Genomic DNA, 21102 nt, shown 5'->3' with positions numbered 1-21102 from the left:
TTAATGGAGGAGTCCATCACATAGCTCTGTTTCATGGCCTTGGTATGGTATAACCCTTGGTAATTGATACCGACAAATTGGTTTACAAAGACACATAAGCAAACACTAGGGCATATGTATTTATTAGAAAACGTTTTGTTCCTGGGAAGTGATGAAGGTCCCAGGACCAAAACTTGTTCTGATAAATATGTCTTAGTGTTGTTTGATATGGCCTTAGTATACTTCTGTATTTTCTTTTGTTTTAACCCCTGAAGGTAGGTTCCTAGAATCCAGTGAGGGGATTTTGATCCAAGGAAACAGACCTGTGCTCCCCTTACTAGGATCAGACCTGAATGGCTACCATTCCCCCAGATGCTGTATGATCCCTAGGAATTTAGCACTCTCCATGAATGTAATAAGGATCACGTTTTAACCCTTTGACTGTTTTCGACGTATAAATACGTCTTACGAGCCAATGTTTCTGACGTATATATACTCAATAATTCTAGCGGCTTCAAATCAAGTGGGAGAAAGCTGGTAGGCCCACATGTGAGAGAATGGGTCTGTGTGGTCAGTGTGCACCACATAAAAAAAATCCTGCAGCACACATTGCGTAATGAGAAAAACTGATCGTTTTTTTGGAATAAAACGCCGACTTTGAGGTGTATTTTCGTATAGTATTTATCATTGTATTCGCGTTTTCATGGTCTTAGGTGATAAAATGGAAAACATATTACAGAAATAGAGATGATTTTCATTACTTTTACGATGAAAACGACCTTGAAACTAAGCTCAAAGTAGCGAAAATGTTCGATTTTTACCAATGTTGAAGAGTAAATAAATCACACCACACGTCCAATACACGTCAACTAGGGAGTCTAATATTCTTTCACTAGTGCACTGATATTATTTATACCATTTTTACAATAATGCAGTCGTCTGCATAACAGTAAATTTTGTATTTTTTTGTATGAATAAAAAATCAAAATAGAAAGCAATAATAATATAAGAGGGGCCTAGAGATGTGACTAATGAACAGAGCATATGTTATTTTAGTGCCACGAATGTCTACCTTGTTTATTTTGGACCCTATTTTGAAATTGGCATCTTTTTTATTTTGCGTGAAATTGGCCAAATTGCCAATTTCTGACCACCATATTGGGTAGTCCAAATTAGTAAATGGGAGGTTTCTTGTACTCAGCTGATAGATAAAATGGAGTTCTAAAGAAATAGCTATGAGTTTGGTCAACTGGAACAATGGAATTGGCTGAAAATTGGGCTCAAAGTCGGCGAAATCGCCGATACGCATATGTCGCCGAGACCGCTAACTTCGCGGGACCATAATTCCACGAGTTTTCGACCAAATTTCGAACTTTTGGTGTCATTACCATCGGGAAAAGATTCTCTATCATTTCATAAGAAAAAATAATTTTTTTTTTTTCAAAAATTGAGCGACATAGAATGACAGTTTCAGAGAGGGGCCTGAAACAGTCAAAGGGTTAACTCTTCAAAGGGATGCCTTAAGGCTGGTATTCCAAGGAAATTGAATGCTCCTCTATTTCCATGGAACAAACCTGATTTTCTCCCATTCCCCAGGTGCTTTATGACCCTTATAGGTTCAGCATTTCCCCATGATTATATGTAGTAATCTGTCTTGACACTTTTCTCATTGTTCATCATTCTGCATTTTCTCTTCATTTAAAGTTAGATATTCATTTATTAACTCTGGTTTGTTGGTCATTACACATTTGTGTTCTTGCTCATATTACAGTAGGTCCTGTCCAACACATTCTAACCATAATTCATAAGTGCACTGTGTTTCTGCTTGCAACTACCTGTGTGTGATGTCACAAAGGTTGTTTAGCATATAAAAATAGTATTGTAAAAGTAGTGAACATTAGGCTGTTAAGGAGAGGTGTGGAATTGAAAGATGGTGAATCTGGTAAGGAGTGAGAGCTGTCACGGTTGCGTTTTGCCAATGATTCTTTTGGAAGATTCTGAAGAAAAGTTACGAAGGTTGGTAAACAAATTGGGGAAGGTATGTAAAGGAAAATTAAGTGAGTATAGGAAAGAACAGGGTGATAAGAGTATCAAAAATATAATTATTGAGCCCCTCAAGGGAGGTTCCTTGATGCTGGTTAAGGGCTCTTGATCTAGGGAATTGGATCTGTGCTCCAGTTCCCTGAATTAAGCCTGAATACCTTCCATCCCCTGCTCCCCACAGGCGCTGTATAATCCTACAGGTTTAGCGCTTCCCTATGATTATAATAATTATTGAGAGATTGGATATCAGATTAGAGGGAGGGAGTGAGTATGGAGGAAGTAAATGTTAGATATTTGGGTGTGGACTTGTCGGTGGATGCTTCTATAAGGAATGGTGAACCACAGAATTGATAAAGAAAAAAGGTGGGTGGTGCATTGAGGCATCTGAAAACTAAGAACTTTATCCACGGAGGCAATGAAGGGAATGTATCAAAAGTATAGTGGTACCAACAATGTTATACGAGTGTGAAGCATGGGGTTTGAATGTTGCAGCGAGGAGGCTGGGGCAGTAGAGACGTTTTTGAGGGCAGTGTGCGGTGCAGCCTACCTAGTACATATTCATCATAGCTCATGAATTACCGTTACACTTATATCCATCATTCACAAATACCTAGTAGCCTTATACTATATAACTTCCAAACAACTTGGTATGCAATTTTCATCATATTTTAACTACCAATTTATCATATTCATTGTTAACAACTACCTAGTAGCCTTACACATCTTAGTGGACAAAACCACTTAGTACACCATATCCATCATTCACCAGGTGCATCATTTCTGTTTCCTAGTAAAACAACCATATCCATGGCTTACGAACTACCCAGTTCATGTATAGTAGTATGTTATTTACAAATGCCTTAATGCATTTTGCCTTCATAACGAGTGAAGATCACAAAAAAAAGCATTCCAAATAGTTAGGTCTTAAGTCTTAAACTGCAAATTGACTTTTAAATACGTAAATCCAAATGAATATAACACTTGAATAATGATGATCAGGTTTGTAGATGAATGGTTCAGAGAACCGACATGTTGATAAATTAGACACATGTGCAACTCTTGGGTATCTTTATTGAGGAAACGTTTCGCCACACAGTGGCTTCATCAGTCCATACAAAGGAGAATCTTGAAGAACAGGAGGAGAATGAGGTAATCAGTCACCTATGACTGCTGCACCTCTCCTACCAACGGTTTATAAGCTCCTTCTCCGCACGTATGCCGTATTCTATTCAAGATTGATGGACTGACCACATCGACTCAAGGTTGAGGGACTGATTACCTCATTCTCCTCCTGTTCTTCAAGATTCTCCTTTGTATGGACTGATGAAGCCACTGTGTGGCGAAACGTTTCCTCAATAAAGATACCCAAGAGTTGCACATGTGTCTAATTTATCATCAATGATGATCAGGACTTAAAGTAGACTCGTACAGGTTTAACCTAATACAGTAGAGCCCCCGTATCCTTGGATTTGGTTTCTGTGGCTTCATTAATCCACAGTTTACCGTATCCCAAAAATAAGCCTTAATTTTGCATAATTGCCCCCCAAGCGCAAAGAAGTAATGCTGTCAATGCTTCCCGTCGGTGAAAAAGATGGGTATGGGGTGCATAATAAACATATTAAACTAACTAACGGTGAAAAAGTGGTAACGGGGCCGGAAGTACCAGCGAACCTACATGAATGAAGCGCTAATTCTTGACTTGGTGTATAATTTATCAATTAAACTATCATAGGTAAGTATGTAAATGAAAAACGACTTATAAGTTCGCTACTATCCAGTTTCGGGTATCTACAGTAGGTCTTGGAACGTATCCCCGCAGATAGGGGGGGGGGGACTACTGTAAAATCAAATTCATTGGAAACTACAGCTGTATAGCCCTTGTGGCTTAGCGCTTCTTTTTTATTATAATAATAATTGGAAACTACAGTGGTTACTTCACATTTTATAATTTTGATAGCTCAAAATCTCTGTAACATGAATGTGACTAAGATTCCATCTGCGAGTAGCAAAAATCAAAATACGCATGGTCATTGTCCCTGATAACTGCTGTTGAAGAGCTCTTGGCTCAAGGAATCAGAGCTAACCTCCCATTCCTCAGGTCCAACCTAAGTACCTTCCATTCTTCAGGTGTAATATATTTGACCCTCATAAGTTACACATCCTCACACATGTTGTGTCATCTGGAAAGGATGAGGATCGGGACTTACCCTCCGTTTCCTTGGATTGAAACCGCCTCTCATAACCACACCTACAAGTGTGGAGGTTACTCCTGATAATCCTTAAGGAGGTTTATTAATACTGGTAAGGGACTCTTGATTCAAGGAATTGGAGCTGCTCTTCCTTTGAGTCGAATCTTAATGCCTTCCATTTCCCTTGGTGCTGTTTGACTCCTACAGGTTTAGTGCTTCTCATGAATATAATTTCCTGATTTAAATGTTATCTTGGTACCCCTCGCCCTTGTGGGTTTAGTGCTTAGTTTTGATTATAATAATAATTATTACCCCTCGTGGAGGTTCCTTGATATTAATTAGAGACTCCTAATACAAGGAATTGGATCTTCTCTCCTTCCTTAGATCACATCTGATTGACTCCCATTCTCGCAGGTGGTGTATGATCCCCTATGGGTTTAGCACTCCCCATGAGCATCTTCAGGCTGATGATTGGTTCGTATCACCTGATCTCAAGTCATTTAAATTTCCATACTAATCAGCCTTACCCTATTGTACTAATTTCAATGTTGTGTGACCCTGGTGGGTTTAGCGCTTAGATTTGATAATAATGTAGCAATTTCAATTTCCAACAAATCATTTGTGAAACATACCCATACCCAGTATGACTTGTGAGTCATACAGGGTATGGGTATATGAGTTATTACCCGGGCACAGTGCCACAATACTCTCTTACACTCCTGGGAAATTTCTTGGTGCCAGCGAAGGACTCTTGATACAAGGAAATGTAGCTATTCTCCACTTCCTTGGATCAAATTACATTCCCGGCATTGTATAGCCCCCCACTCAAGACGGGGGGCTCCATGATACTGGTGAAATGCTCTTAATTCAAGGGAGAAAAACCCTTATATTTAATCTGTATCACCAGCCTCCTCTTCAAACAGACAGATTTATGCATCTTTTACAGTTTTAAATACTTTTTTCTTCAATATTTAATGTAATAACGGAATTATTTAAACAATATTTTGAAACCCCCAATTCATCAGAGGGAAGACTCGAACCACGTCCCTGACAAGTGCACAAATAACTTGTACATGGGAGACTGAAACTCCTGACGACGTTTCGGTCCAACTTGGTCCATTAACTAGTCACAGTGTGTAAAGTAAAAGGACACAAGTGCAACTAATGTGACATTTATTGTGGCAACGTTTCGCTCACATTAGTTGCACTTGTGTCCTTTTACTTTACATATTGTCGGTAATTCTACCAACTTTATTATAGTCACAGTGTATATACCCTGTCATGAACTAGGATCAGCCCCGTATGACCCTTGTGGGGTCAGCTCTTAGTTATGATTATGATAATATGAACCAGGAAAATATGGTAAAAATCTTATTGGGAATAATAAAAGGTCATGCCACTTAGGAAAAACAGATGTGTTAGTCAATATATGTTGGCTGGTCAAACATACGTCTTACAATGGCTAATACAGATGAAGAATCTAATACAAATCAACGTATATATATATATTTTTTTTTTTTTTTGGGGCGAAAGCTAGTCAAGAGAATCTTCAGAAAATGAAGCCAGTATACCAGATCATTTAATGAAGACTTCAAAAAGAGTTAAAACCAAAAAAAAACATAATTTAACCCCCTCGTTAAATTTCCATATTACCTCCACTAAGATGGGACAGTAACCAACCTCTCCCGACACATTTTTTTTTTCATTGTTTCCTATCTACGTATAAATCTTTGATATTGGCTGAAATAAACTCGTGAATTTGACATACATATATACATAGACTTGGAAGCAAGTGAGCGGAGAAAGGGCATCTTTTTCAATGATTTGTTTCACCTCTCTTGTTACTCGAAGACATAATCACTAGGTCAATGGTGGCACTATTCATGGGGTTATTGTTCCCTGGAGAGTGGCTCAGGGCTTGGTGGGTGATGTCACAAGCCACAAAGTGCTAAGTCAGAGACACTTAAGCAGGAGGGTAAAAAAAAAAATCTTTACTTTACAGTTCACTCAGTGGAGCTTCATCAAGTGCAACTTTATCAAGTACCACTTTAGTAAGTACCACTGTGAGTGTAACTTCGTAAAATAAAGGCACTACCTGTCAAAAGTGTCTTTCAATGGCCTAGTTTAGTAGTTGTATCAGCAGATGCTACTAGAGCCGGTCAGGAAGTCATGCTAAGGAGATGAACGAGTCTGCACTTCATCATCTCGTTCATCCCACGAGGAAGCTGGTGGTTGCGTCTCCCTGCACTGCGACCGACGTGTTAACGCTCAACTCAATAAAAGTTAGAACAGCACATGACGAGCTCAAATAAACTCAAACTTAGGCGGATCTTGCGGGTGTTTGATGCGCCTCTCAGCACCTGTAAAGTAGAATTTGAACGTTAATGTACACATAATAGAAACAATCAGATTTTGACCTTTGAGTCCAATACTATTTCTCTCGAAATACGTGAGACTTTTCATATTAGAACGTACCATTAACTCTAGATGTGGATGGTGAGGGAGTCTAATAAGTTATGAAAAGAAGGTAAGGGAAACAGGGCAAGGTTTAGGTTAGGTAACATTTGCCAGGAAACAGAAGTATTACATGATGCGTGTCTTAGTCATATGATGATCCAGCCACTGGAGCTTTTGGTCATTTGACCGAGGCCTTCCACTGGCTTACCCCGTCCACCCCTTTAAATATTATGGAAGACAGGGAAAGGATGGTGACGAGACGATGAGGATGGTGAATTTTTATTATAATCATAGGGGAGCGCTAAACCCATAGGTTTATACAGAGCAAGTGGGGGGGGGGATGGAAGGCATTCAGGCTCAATTCAGGGAACTGGAGCACAGACCCAATTCCCTAGAACAAGAGCCCCTCACCAGCGTCAAGGAACCTCCCTTGAGGGGTGAGGATGGCGAAGGAAACTATGATGTTAGGGCGACGAAACAGAGAGATTCATTGTATAAGAAACACTGACCTAGATCAACCTGTGGCGAGGAACGCCTCTCATGCCAAAGAGAATAGTGGGTGGGGTTTCCCTGAAGCCGGCATGCACAAGACCTTCTTTCATCCTGCCAGCTTTCCTGTCCTCCCTGAGGTCGTCCTCCAGGTTGGCCTCCTCCATGGGGTAGTTGGTCTCCTCTAGACTGCGGTCTTCCTTCAGGGCTTGAACATTGAGGGCGCTCGAGAGGTCGGAAATGAGATCTCCGATGTCGTACTCGTACTCTCCTTGTCCTCCGTCCTGAGGTGCTACTCCAACGGCAGTCGAGGCGGACCTCTTGCGGCGCCCGCTGGCGACAAGACCAAAACAAATGACTTAAATTCAGTAAGTTAGTAAGTTAATAAGAATTAACAACTGGGCGTCTACACTGCAAACTGAATTGTTTGCAATCCTAATGGCGCTAAAGCTAACCTATGACACTGAGCTTGACTCTATCATCATTACTGATTCTATGTCATCATTGAAGGCTCTTGACTCATATAATGACTCCAACAACATGCTCATTGGGGAAGCCAGGTATAGATACTCAAAAATTAGGGACAAAGGAATTAATGTACAATTGCTATGGATCCCATCACACATTGGATTACTCCTTCATGATAAAGTTGATATGTTAGCCAAGAAGAGTACCCAGAAGGAGAATGTAGAATATAACTTTGGTATAACTGTGTCTAGCATTAGGAATAATATTAGGAGAGAAGTAAATAATGAAAATTATTGTTATAGGAATGCAGTTAGAAGCCTGAGTAGATCTATAACCCACTATGATAACATGAACGTAGATAAGTATGTTTATGGAGCAACTTGCAATGTGAACAGACTGACTGATGTTGTAGTGGCCAGACTTAGGCTTGGTTACAAGTACTTCTGGCAGTTTGGGAGACACACAGATGATGATCAAACTAAATGTAAATTATGTGATCAGGCATATGGTCACTCTCTTGAACACTATGTGCTTAATTGTCCACTTATTGAGGAATACAGAGACAGACAGTATAATAACCTATGTGACATGTCAAGATATCTTATTAATGAAAATAAGATACCAGATATACTAAGCAAATTTCCTAAATTTACTTGTAACAGATAAGTGAACTATAGATATGTAGATATAAATCCATATGTATTCCTGTTAACCCTTTGGGGCCTAGTTCCTAGGCCTTTTGTGTATCCATATGCTCTCGCGCTACCGTCCACAGGATGGATATGGGGTGCACAATAAACTAGCCCCTTCGGTGGCAAAATCTAAAAAAAAAATCTTTAGGTACAGGTCCACATAAGTACAATTATCATAGTAACTTATATGTAAATTACTTAGGATAACCCCCAAAAAAGTCTAAGTGGCTTATTTTCACTGGAGTCCTTGTAATTTGTTACTTTTTAAGGTCTATCAGTAAGGTACAGTAGGAATCAATCCTGATTGTGACCATAAAAGTTAGAACGTTTTATTAATGAAAATTACTAAAAATAAATGCGTTTCGGTCGCTGCACGACCTAACGCCAGTGTTGAAAGTTTGAAGCCGATCTAAAGAGTCTATCTCAGATTATTGCACGTAGGTCAAATCTTAGAGTGGTCAGGATAACATTGACCAGAGAGCGCCTGCAGGTGCCAGTAGTTGCATGAACCTTTCCTTGAGTGACGGTACACCATCGTACAAAATTTAAAGCTGATCGGATGAATCATTCTCAAGATATAAGCGAAAACCTTGAAAAATAAAAATAAATCAAGCAACTAAATAAAGGTACTCGTTGGGTACACTTAAAAATATATATAATATATAATATTTTCTAGTGTAACATTTTCATTACAGCTATTAACATTACTACAAATAATAATAATAATAATAATAATAATAATAATAATAATAACGGGGAGAGCATCCAGATACAAGAACAATCGCTTCGGAAATTAGAGGTTATTAATGTTATTAATCAGAGGAGAAGGAGAGCATCTTCAAGGAGATTAATAAAGGTATTGTGATCTTCTGATGTATGGTGTGATGTATGGTGCTGGTGTGATGTATGGTGTGATGTATGGTGCTGGTGTGATGTATGGTGTGATGTATGGTGCTGGTGTGATGTATGGTGCTGGTGTGATGTATGGTGATGGTGTGATGTATGGTGCTGGTGTGATGTATGGTGTGATGTATGGTGCTGGTGTGATGTATGGTGCTGGTGTGATGTATGGTGTTGGTGTGATGTATGGTGTTGGTGTGATGTATGGTGTGATGTATGGTGTTGGTGTGATGTATGGTGCTGGTGTGATGTATGGTGTTGGTGTGATGTATGGTGTTGGTGTGATGTATGGTGTTGGTGTGATGTATGGTGTGATGTATGGTGTTGGTGTGATGTATGGTGCTGGTGTGATGTATGGTGTGATGTATGGTGCTGGTGTGATGTATGGTGCTGGTGTGATGTATGGTGTTGGTGTGATGTATGGTGCTGGTGTGATGTATGGTGTTGGTGTGATGTATGGTGTGATGTATGGTGTTGGTGTGATGTATGGTGTGATGTATGGTGTTTGTGTGATGTATGGTGCTGGTGTGATGTATGGTGCTGGTGTGATGTATGGTGTGATGTATGGTGTTGGTGTGATGTATGGTGCTGGTGTGATGTATGGTGTTGGTGTGATGTATGGTGTGATGTATGGTGTTGGTGTGATGTATGGTGCTGGTGTGATGTATGGTGTTGGTGTGATGTATGGTGTGATGTATGGTGTTGGTGTGATGTATGGTGTGATGTATGGTGCTGGTGTTATGTATGGTGTTGGTGTGATGTATGGTGTGATGTATGGTGTTGGTGTGATGTATGGTGTGATGTATGGTGCTGGTGTGATGTATGGTGTGATGTATGGTGTTGGTGTGATGTATGGTGCTGGTGTGATGTATGGTGTTGGTGTGATGTATGGTGTGATGTATGGTGTTGGTGTGATGTATGGTGTGATGTATGGTGTTGGTGTGATGTATGGTGCTGGTGTGATGTATGGTGTTGGTGTGATGTATGGTGTGATGTATGGTGTTGGTGTGATGTATGGTGTGATGTATGGTGCTGGTGTGATGTATGGTGTTGGTGTGATGTATGGTGTGATGTATGGTGTTGGTGTGATGTATGGTGTGATGTATGGTGCTGGTGTGATGTATGGTGTGATGTATGGTGTTGGTGTGATGTATGGTGCTGGTGTGATGTATGGTGTTGGTGTGATGTATGGTGTGATGTATGGTGCTGGTGTGATGTATGGTGCTGGTGTGATGTATGGTGTTGGTGTGATGTATGGTGTGATGTATGGTGTTGGTGTGATGTATGGTGTGATGTATGGTGCTGGTGTGATGTATGGTGTTGGTGTGATGTATGGTGTGATGTATGGTGTTGGTGTGATGTATGGTGTGATGTATGGTGCTGGTGTGATGTATGGTGTTGGTGTGATGTATGGTGTGACGTATGGTGTTGGTGTGATGTATGGTGTGATGTATGGTGTTGGTGTGATGTATGGTGTGATGTATGGTGCTGGTGTGATGTATGGTGTTGGTGTGATGTATGGTGTGATGTATGGTGTTGGTGTGATGTATGGTGCTGGTGTGATGTATGGTGTTGGTGTGATGTATGGTGCTGGTGTGATGTATGGTGCTGGTGTGATGTATGGTGTTGGTGTGATGTATGGTGGTGTGATGTATGGTGTTGGTGTGATGTATGGTGGTGTGATGTATGGTGTTGGTGTGATGTATGGTGCTGGTGTGATGTATGGTGTTGGTGTGATGTATGGTGTTGGTGTGATGTATGGTGTTGGTGTGATGTATGGTGTTGGTGTGATGTATGGTGTTGGTGTGATGTATGGTGCTGGTGTGATGTATGGTGGTGTGATGTATGGTGCTGGTGTGATGTATGGTGCTGGTGTGATGTATGGTGTTGGTGTGATGTATGGTGTTGGTGTGATGTATGGTGTGATGTATGGTGTTGGTGTGATGTATGTTGGTGTGATGTATGGTGTTGGTGTGATGTATGGTGGTGTGATGTATGGTGCTGGTGTGATGTATGGTGCTGGTGTGATGTATGGTGTTGGTGTGATGTATGGTGCTGGTGTGATGTATGGTGCTGGTGTGATGTATGGTGCTGGTGTGATTATATCTTTGATATACCTTTGAAGGGTTTCGAGTCTTTCTACTCTCGGAGCTCGGCCATGGGCCAGGTTCGTCTGGTGCTTGCCTGGTCAACCAGGCTGTTGCTGCTGGAGGCCCGCTAACCCCACATATCCATTACAGCCTGGTTGATCTGGTACCTAGTGAAGTTACTCGTCCAGCTTGCTCTTGAAGACTTCTAGACGTGTTTCAGCAGTGTTTCTTATATCTTCTGGTAAAATGTTGAATAAGCTGGGGCCACGGATGTTGATACAGTGTTCTCTTATTGTGCCCATCTCATCCCTGCTTTTTACTGGGTTTATTTTGCACTTTCTATGGTGATTAAGTGACAGTGTCATGTATTTTATAGGAGTGACGTATAGTGTCGAAGTGGTAGTATAATGTATGGTGCTGTATGATTTTACGAGAGAGAGAGAGAGAGAGAGAGAGAGAGAGAGAGAGAGAGAGAGAGAGAGAGAGAGAGAGAGAGAGAGAGAGAGAGAGAGAGAGAGAGAGAGAGAGAGAGAGAGAGAGAGAGAGAGAGAGAGAGAGAGAGAGAGAGAGAGAAAGCCAGAGTAACGATGTACTTACATCTGCTTGACGTCAATAAGGCCAAATCCGACAGGCAGAGTAACGTACTTCCTGTTCTTCATCTTGGCCAGGGCCAGCAACGTCTCCAGCTCGGCCAGACGCTGGTCACTAACACGTTTCTGCCTGCAATGACGATGACCACCACCACCACTGACTTAGTAACCTTAATTAATGTTGGTGAACACAAATCACAGTACTGTGGCTGCAACAATTTATATCTGACTCACAGTACCGTGGTTACGTCGTTTTATGCTTAGTCTACAGTTTCGTGGCTAAGATAATTCACAACTAACCCACAATACCGTGACTGGAACTATTTACAACTAACCTATAATACCGTGTGTGTACCTTTTCAACTAACATACAATACCGTGACTGTAACAATTCATAGCTAACCCGCACAATATCGTATACAGGCGAGAGAGGTCAGACTGGGGTGAGAGAGAGGTCAGAAGAGAGACTATACCTCTGCGGAGGTCTTGCAGCAGCCGGGGGGGAGAGCAGTGCACAGCAGATCACCAGCAGCAATAACAGCTTCATGGTCATCCTCACCTCCTACAGCAGAGAGATAAAAACACATTGCATATACAGGGTGTTTCAAAACGATGGACCCTATTTTGAAATATGTACTCCTTTGAAATTGGGTCCAAGGTTTTGAAACACCCTGTGTGAATATAACACTAACAGATATATACATATGTAACTCTCACAGGTATATACGTGTATATAATACTCACAGATATGTATGAGTATATAACACTCAAAGATATATGCTTGTATAACACACACACACACACACACACAGGGGCCAGGAGCTAGGACTCGACCCCTGCAACGACAAATAGGTGAGTACACACACACACACACACACACACACACACACACACACACCACACACATATATATATATCTATATATATATATATATATATATATATATATATATATATATATATATATATATATATATATATATATATATATATATATTATGCAAGGAATTCGCAAGAGCAGGCGAAATATACACAAACACTGATCTCTGGCTGAAGGAGACTCGAACCTACGAACCTTGGAACAAGGTATGCAGTGCTTTACCAATCTACCCACACTGGACCAATACCTTGGAGTCCAGCTTGCGCTAGACTTTGATCCAAGGCAGCCAGCTTGCAGGGAGAAGGCTTACAGTTTTTCATCTCATCCCCTGCATGCATCAGCCTTACTTTGTTATTCTTAACAGCTTGTTCTTAATTCGCTCAAAACAGAGTTCCTACAGCGGGAACACAAGTCACAACACCGTGGCAGCAACAATACAGATCACAGCACCGTGGCAGCAACAACACAGGTCACAATACCGTGGCAGCAACAATACAGATCACAACACCGTGGCAGCAACAACACAGGTCACAACACCGTGGCAGCAACAACAACACAGATCACAACACCGTGGCAGCAACAACACAGGTCACAACACCGTGGCAGTAACAACACAGATCACAACACCGTGGCAGCAACAACACAGGTCACAACACCGTGGCAGCAACAACACAGGTCACAACACCGTGGCAGCAACAGCACAGGTCACAACACCGTGGCAGCAACAACACAGGTCACAACACCGTGGCAGCAACAACACAGATCACAACACCGTGGCAGCAACAACACAGGTCACAACACCGTGGCAGCAACAACACAGGTCACAACACCGTGGCAGCAACAACAATACAGATCACAACACCGTGGCAGCAACAACACAGGTCACAACACCGTGGCAGCAATAACACAGGTCACAACACCGTGGCAGCAACAACACAGGTCACAACACCGTGGCAGCAACAACACAGGTCACAACACCGTGGCAGCAACAACACAGGTCACAACACAGTGGCAGCAACAACACAGATCACACCACCGTGGCAGCAACAGCACAGTTCACACCACCGTGGCAGCAACATCACAGGTCACAACACCGTGGCAGCAAACAACACAGATCACAACACCGTGGCAGCAACAACACAGGTCACAACACCGTCGCAGCAACAACACAGGTCACAACACCGTGGCAGCAACAGCACAGGTCACAACACCGTGGCAGCAACAACACAGGTCACAACACCGTGGCAGCAAAAACACAGGTCACAACACCGTGGCAGCAACAACACAGGTCACAACACCGTGGCAGCAATAACACAGGTCACAACACCGTGGCAGCAACAACACAGGTCACAACACCGTGGCAGCAACAACACAGGTCACAACACCGTGGCAGCAACAACACAGATCACACCACCGTGGCAGCAACAACACAGTTCACACCACCGTGGCAGCAACAGCACAGGTCACACCACCGTGGCAGCAACAACACAGATCACAACACCGTGGCAGCAACAACACAGGTCACAACACCGTGGCAGCAACAACACAGGTCACAACACCGTGGCAGCAATAGCACAGGTCACAACACCGTGGCAGCAACAACACAGGTCACAACACCGTGGCAGCAACAACACAGGTCACAACACCGTGGCAGCAACAACACAGGTCACAACACCGTGGCAGCAATAACACAGGTCACAACACCGTGGCAGCAATAACACAGGTCACAACACCGTGGCAGCAACAACACAGGTCACAACACCGTGGCAGCAATAACACAGGTCACAACACCGTGGCAGCAACAACACAGGTCACAACACCGTGGCAGCAACAACACAGGTCACAACACAGTGGCAGCAACAACACAGATCACACCACCGTGGCAGCAACAACACAGTTCACACCACCGTGGCAGCAACAGCACAGGTCACACCACCGTGGCAGCAACAACACAGATCACAACACCGTGGCAGCAACAACACAGGTCACAACACCGTGGCAGCAACAACACAGGTCACAACACCGTGGCAGCAATAGCACAGGTCACAACACCGTGGCAGCAACAACACAGGTCACAACACCGTGGCAGCAATAACACAGGTCACAACACCGTGGCAGCAACAACACAGGTCACAACACCGTGGCAGCAATAACACAGGTCACAACACCGTGGCAGCAACAACACAGGTCACAACACCGTGGCAGCAACAACACAGGTCACAACACCGTGGCAGCAACAACACAGATCACACCACCGTGGCAGCAACAACACAGTTCACACCACCGTGGCAGCAACAGCACAGGTCACACCACCGTGGCAGCAACAACACAGATCACAACACCGTGGCAGCAACAACACAGGTCACAACACCGTGGCAGCAACAACACAGGTCACAACACCGTGGCAGCAATAGCACAGGTCACAACACCGTGGCAGCAACAACACAGGTCACAACACCGTGGCAGCAACAACACAGGTCACAACACCGTGGCAGCAACAACACAGGTCACAACACCGTGGCAGCAATAACACAGGTCACAACACCGTGGCAGCAACAACACAGGTCACAACACCGTGGCAGAAACAACACAGGTCACAACACCGTGGCAGCAACAACACAGGTCACAACACCGTGGCAGCAATAACACAGGTCACAACACCGTGGTAGCAACAACACAGGTCACAGCACCGTGGCAGCAACAACACAGGTCACAACACCGTGGCAGCAACAACACAGGTCACAACACCGTGGCAGCAACAACAACACAGATCACAACACCGTGGCAGCAACAACACAGGTCACAACACCGTGGCAGCAACAACACAGGTCACAACACCGTGGCAGCAACAACACAGGTCACAACACCGTGGCAGCAATAACACAGGTCACAACACCGTGGCAGCAACAACACAGGTCACAGCACCGTGGCAGCAACAACACAGGTCACAACACCGTGGCAGCAACAACACAGGTCACAACACCGTGGCAGCAACAACAACACAGATCACAACACCGTGGCAGCAACAACACAGGTCACAACACCGTGGCAGCAACAACACAGGTCACAACACCGTGGCAGCAACAACACAGGTCACAACACCGTGGCAGCAATAACACAGGTCACAACACCGTGGCAGCAACAACACAGGTCACAACACCGTGGCAGAAACAACACAGGTCACAACACCGTGGCAGCAACAACACAGGTCACAACACCGTGGCAGCAATAACACAGGTCACAACACCGTGGCAGCAACAACACAGGTCACAGCACCGTGGCAGCAACAACACAGGTCACAACACCGTGGCAGCAACAACACAGGTCACAACACCGTGGCAGCAACAACAACACAGATCACAACACCGTGGCAGCAACAACACAGGTCACAACACCGTGGCAGCAACAACAACACAGATCACAACACCGTGGCAGCAACAACACAGGTCACAACACCGTGGCAGCAACAACACAGATCACAACACCGTGGGAGCAACAACACAGGTCACAACACCGTGGCAGCAACAACACAGATCACACCACCGTGGCAGCAACAACACAGGTCACACCACCGTGGCAGCAACAGCACAGGTCACACCACCGTGGCAGCAACAACACAGATCACAACACCGTGGCAGAAACAACACAGGTCACAACACCGTGGCAGCAACAACACAGGTCACACCACCGTGACAGCAACAACACAGGCCACACCACCGTGGCAGCAACAACACAGGTCACACCACCGAGGCAGCAGCAACACAGATCACAGCACCGTGGCAGCAACAACACAGATCACAACACCGTGGCAGCAACAACACAGGTCACAACACCGTGGCAGCAACAACACAGGTCACAACACCGTGGCAGCAATAGCACAGGTCACAACACCGTGGCAGCAACAACACAGGTCACAACACCGTGGCAGCAACAACACAGGTCACAACACCGTGGCAGCAACAACACAGGTCACAACACCGTGGCAGCAATAACACAGGTCACAACACCGTGGCAGCAACAACACAGGTCACAACACCGTGGCAGAAACAACACAGGTCACAACACCGTGGCAGCAACAACACAGGTCACAACACCGTGGCAGCAATAACACAGGTCACAACACCGTGGCAGCAACAACACAGGTCACAGCACCGTGGCAGCAACAACACAGGTCACAACACCGTGGCAGCAACAACACAGGTCACAACACCGTGGCAGCAACAACAACACAGATCACAACACCGTGGCAGCAACAACACAGGTCACAACACCGTGGCAGCAACAACACAGGTCACAACACCGTGGCAGCAACAACACAGGTCACAACACCGTGGCAGCAATAACACAGGTCACAACACCGTGGCAGCAACAACACAGGTCACAACACCGTGGCAGAAACAACACAGGTCACAACACCGTGGCAGCAACAACACAGGTCACAACACCGTGGCAGCAATAACACAGGTCACAACACCGTGGCAGCAACAACACAGGTCACAGCACCGTGGCAGCAACAACACAGGTCACAACACCGTGGCAGCAACAACACAGGTCACAACACCGTGGCAGCAACAACAACACAGATCACAACACCGTGGCAGCAACAACACAGGTCACAACACCATGGCAGCACCAGCACCTCAGATCACAACACCGTGGCAGCAACAACCCAGGTCACAACGCCGGGGCAGCAACAACACAGATCACAACACCGTGGCAGCAACAACACAGGTCACAACACCGTGGCAGCAACAACACAGATCACACCACCGTGGCAGCAACAACACAGGTCACACCACCGTGGCAGCAACAGCACAGGTCACACCACCGTGGCAGCAATAACACAGGTCACACCACCGTGGCAGCAATAACACAGGTCACAACACCGTGGCAGCAACAACACAGGTCACAACACCGTGGCAGCAACAACACAGGTCACAACACCGTGGCAGCAACACGGTGAGTTAGTTGTGAGTTGTTCCAGTCACGGTATTGTTTCTTGCGTCCTTCCTTCACAACCCCGTAAATTGAAAGTTGGAATAATGTTTCTGTCTCGCGAGAGAGAGAGAGAGAGAGAGAGAGATGGAAGAGGGAGAGACAGGAGGAAGAAAGAGAGGAAAAAGTAGAGAAACAGAGAGAGAGAGAGAGAGAGAGAGAGAGAGAGAGAGAGAGAGAGAGAGAGAGAGAGAGAGAGAGAGAGAGAGAGAGAGAGAGAGAGAGAGAAAAGTGACTTCTGTGGAGTGTCTTAGTCTTCCTTTCTCACTTTCTGTGTGACAGAGAGACTGCACTCACACCATCCGTCTCACATCACAGCCAGAACAATCTGTACAAACCTGGAACCGTGTAAACAGTGGATATTCCACTTATCTACCAAGTTTATCGAGACGCATGGGGTGAAAATGAACTGGTTAATCCTACAGAAGACGCAGCTCTGCGTAGAGCTTTGTCCATAGAGCTCTACGCAGAACCAAACATCGTTCCAGTAAGGTACAGGCAAACTCAAAAATAAAAAACTGTAATTTTCAATCCAGTGACTCAGACGACAATGTTATTAGTACTATTATTAGCCTTATTAGTACTATTATTAGCCTTATTAGTACTATTATTAGCCTTATTAGTACTATTATTAGCCTTTTTAGTACTATTATTAGCCTTATTAGTACTATTATTAGCCTTATTAGTACTATTATTAGCCTTATTAGTACTATTATTACCCTTATTAGTACTATTATTAGCGTTATTAGTACTATTATTAGCCTTATTAGTACTATTATTAGCCTTATTAGTACTATTATTAGCCTTATTAGTACTATTATTAGCCTTATTAGTACTATTATTAGCGTTATTAGTACTATTATTAGCCTTATTAGTACTATTATTAGCCTTATTAGTACTATTATTAGCCTTATTAGTACTATTATTAGCCTTATTAGTACTATTGTTAGCCTTATTAGTACTATTATTAGCCTTATTAGTACTATTATTAGCCTTATTAGTACTATTATTAGCCTTATTAGTACTATTATTAGCCTTATTAGTACTATTGTTAGCCTTATTAGTACTATTGTTAGCCTTATTAGTACTATTATTAGTATTAGTAGTAGTATTGTTAGCCTTATTGATTTTGTCACCAAGTGGCTAGTTTATTGTGCACCTCATAATAAAAATGGTTATTAATTATGACTATACTTTTTAAAGGGGATGGACCGGTAAGCCAGCGGAAGGCCTCGGCCAGATGACCAAAAGCTCCAACGGCGAGCCATCACCTGACTAAGACCCGCGTCAGGAAACGCTTGTCCTGTTTCCTAATGAACCTTACCTACCTTCACATCATATCTATCCTGTGGAGAGTAGTGCAAGAGCATATGGATACACAATAGGCCTAGGAACTAGGCCCTAAAAGGGGTTAACAGGTGTACATTTGGATTTATATCTACAATTCACTTATCTGTTGCACACAAATTTACGAAATTTGCTTAATATATCTTGTATCTTAATATTATTAGAACGATTATTAGTAGGATAGTTACACGACGCGGCAGACCCGAGGAGTCCAGGAGGCTCGACTCACCCTCCTGACACCTGGAAAGGGGTCGAAGCTGGAACAAGCAACAGGTGGTGAAAACAGACCAGAGAGAATAAAAAAAAAACACAATAAAATTTCTACAAAGTGCTTTATTAAGCGGTAAACCCTTATGGGTTATTTGAAGTGCTCGAGGCTACACCTTCAGTCCGCTAAAAGCTGTCTGAACTAAAACTGTTAAAAAAAACTAAAAAAAAAAGTGAAATGAATACCATATATCAATGTTTTTCATTTCAAATTAAAAAAAAAGGAGACTTTTGGCTATTTTTTTTTCTATAATTCTCTTAGGAGAGAAAGTCTGGCCAAAAATTATGGTAATTTTACGTATGTAGAAAGAAAAGTCTTTATGTAAGTTTGTTTAGGCACAGGTACACATAAGAACAATTATCATGTATAGTTCTGTAGGTACAGATATAACTGGTACAGTAACATTGTAATACAATGTGGAACGTTGTGTCCACATTGTTACAGAGGTGGACACAGCCGTGGAGAGGCGACTCAGATTATTACAGCTCCAGAGAGACGCGGCCATTAGTTCCCTGATATGTAAATCTGTGTGTGGATTAATAACGTGAAGGTGGGTTGTGTGAAGGTGTGTGTGGGAAGGTGGGTTGTGTGGTGGTGTGTGTGTGAAGGTGCGTTGTGTGGAGGTGTGTGTGTGTGAAGGTGGGTTGTGTGGTGGTGTGTGTGTGAACGTGGGTTGTGTGGAGGTGTGTGTGAAGGTGGATTGTGTGGTGGTGTGTGTGTGAAGGTGGGTTGTGTGGTGGTGTGTGTGTGAACGTGGGTTGTGTGGAGGTGTGTGTGTGTGAAGGTGGGTTGTGTGGTGGTGTGTGTGTGAACGTGGGTTGTGTGGAGGTGTGTGTGTGTGAAGGTGGGTTGTGTGGTGGTGTGTGTGTGAACGTGGGTTGTGTGGAGGTGTGTGTGTGTGAAGGTGGGTTGTGTGGTGGTGTGTGTGTGAACGTGGGTTGTGTGGAGGTGTGTGTGTGTGTGAAGGTGGGTTATGTGGTGGTGTGTGTGTGAACGTGGGTTGTGTGGAGGTGTGTGTGTGTGAAGGTGGGTTGTGTGGTGGTGTGTGTGTGAAGGTGGGTTGTGTGGTGGTGTGTGTGTGAAGGTGGGTTGTGTGGAGGTGTGTGTGTGTGTGTGAAGGTGGGTTGTGTGGAGGTGTGTGTGTGTGTGTGTGAAGGTGGGTTGTGTGGAGGTGTGTGTGTGAAGGTGGGTTGTGTGGAGGTGTGTGTGTGTGTGAAGGTGGGTTGTGTGGAGGTGTGTGTGTGAAGGTGGGTTGTGTGGTGGTGTGTGTGTGAACGTGGGTTGTGTGGAGGTGTGTGTGTGTGAAGGTGGGTTGTGTGGTGGTGTGTGTGTGAACGTGGGTTGTGTGGAGGTGTGTGTGTGTGTGAAGGTGGGTTATGTGGTGGTGTGTGTGTGAACGTGGGTTGTGTGGAGGTGTGTGTGTGTGAAGGTGGGTTGTGTGGTGGTGTGTGTGTGAAGGTGGGTTGTGTGGTGGTGTGTGTGTGAAGGTGGATTGTGTGGAGGTGTGTGTGTGTGTGTGAAGGTGGGTTGTGTGGAGGTGTGTGTGTGTGTGTGTGAAGGTGGGTTGTGTGGAGGTGTGTGTGTGAAGGTGGGTTGTGTGGAGGTGTGTGTGTGTGTGAAGGTGGGTTGTGTGGAGGTGTGTGTGTGAAGGTGGGTTGTGTGGTGGTGGTGTGTGTGAACATGGGTTGTGTGGAGGTGTGTGTGTGTGAAGGTGG

At 44.1% G+C, this 21102-nt stretch overlaps 1 protein-coding gene across 3 annotated transcripts in view; it reads right to left on the bottom strand.

Annotated features, from left to right (window-relative positions):
* Nucleotides 1–5611: 5611 nt before the first annotated feature.
* The window catches only part of LOC128692372 (uncharacterized), a 147365-nt gene continuing 131874 nt past the window's right edge, over nucleotides 5612–21102 (bottom strand). For all 3 annotated transcript variants that reach the window (XM_053781523.2, XM_053781521.2, XM_053781522.2), the window contains exons 2-5: nucleotides 12371–12459; nucleotides 11905–12027; nucleotides 7178–7490; nucleotides 5612–6571 (exon numbers count right to left, since the gene is read on the bottom strand). In XM_053781523.2, the coding sequence (XP_053637498.2) occupies nucleotides 7178–7490; nucleotides 11905–12027; nucleotides 12371–12450 (516 nt within the window). In that variant the 5' untranslated portion in view covers nucleotides 12451–12459 and the 3' untranslated portion in view covers nucleotides 5612–6571. The remainder of the gene's footprint in view (nucleotides 6572–7177; nucleotides 7491–11904; nucleotides 12028–12370; nucleotides 12460–21102) is intronic.

Source organism: Cherax quadricarinatus, chromosome 53 (genome assembly GCF_038502225.1).
Source record: "Cherax quadricarinatus isolate ZL_2023a chromosome 53, ASM3850222v1, whole genome shotgun sequence".
Lineage (NCBI taxonomy): Eukaryota > Metazoa > Arthropoda > Malacostraca > Decapoda > Parastacidae > Cherax > Cherax quadricarinatus.
This window is presented reverse-complemented; position numbering and strand designations above follow the sequence as displayed.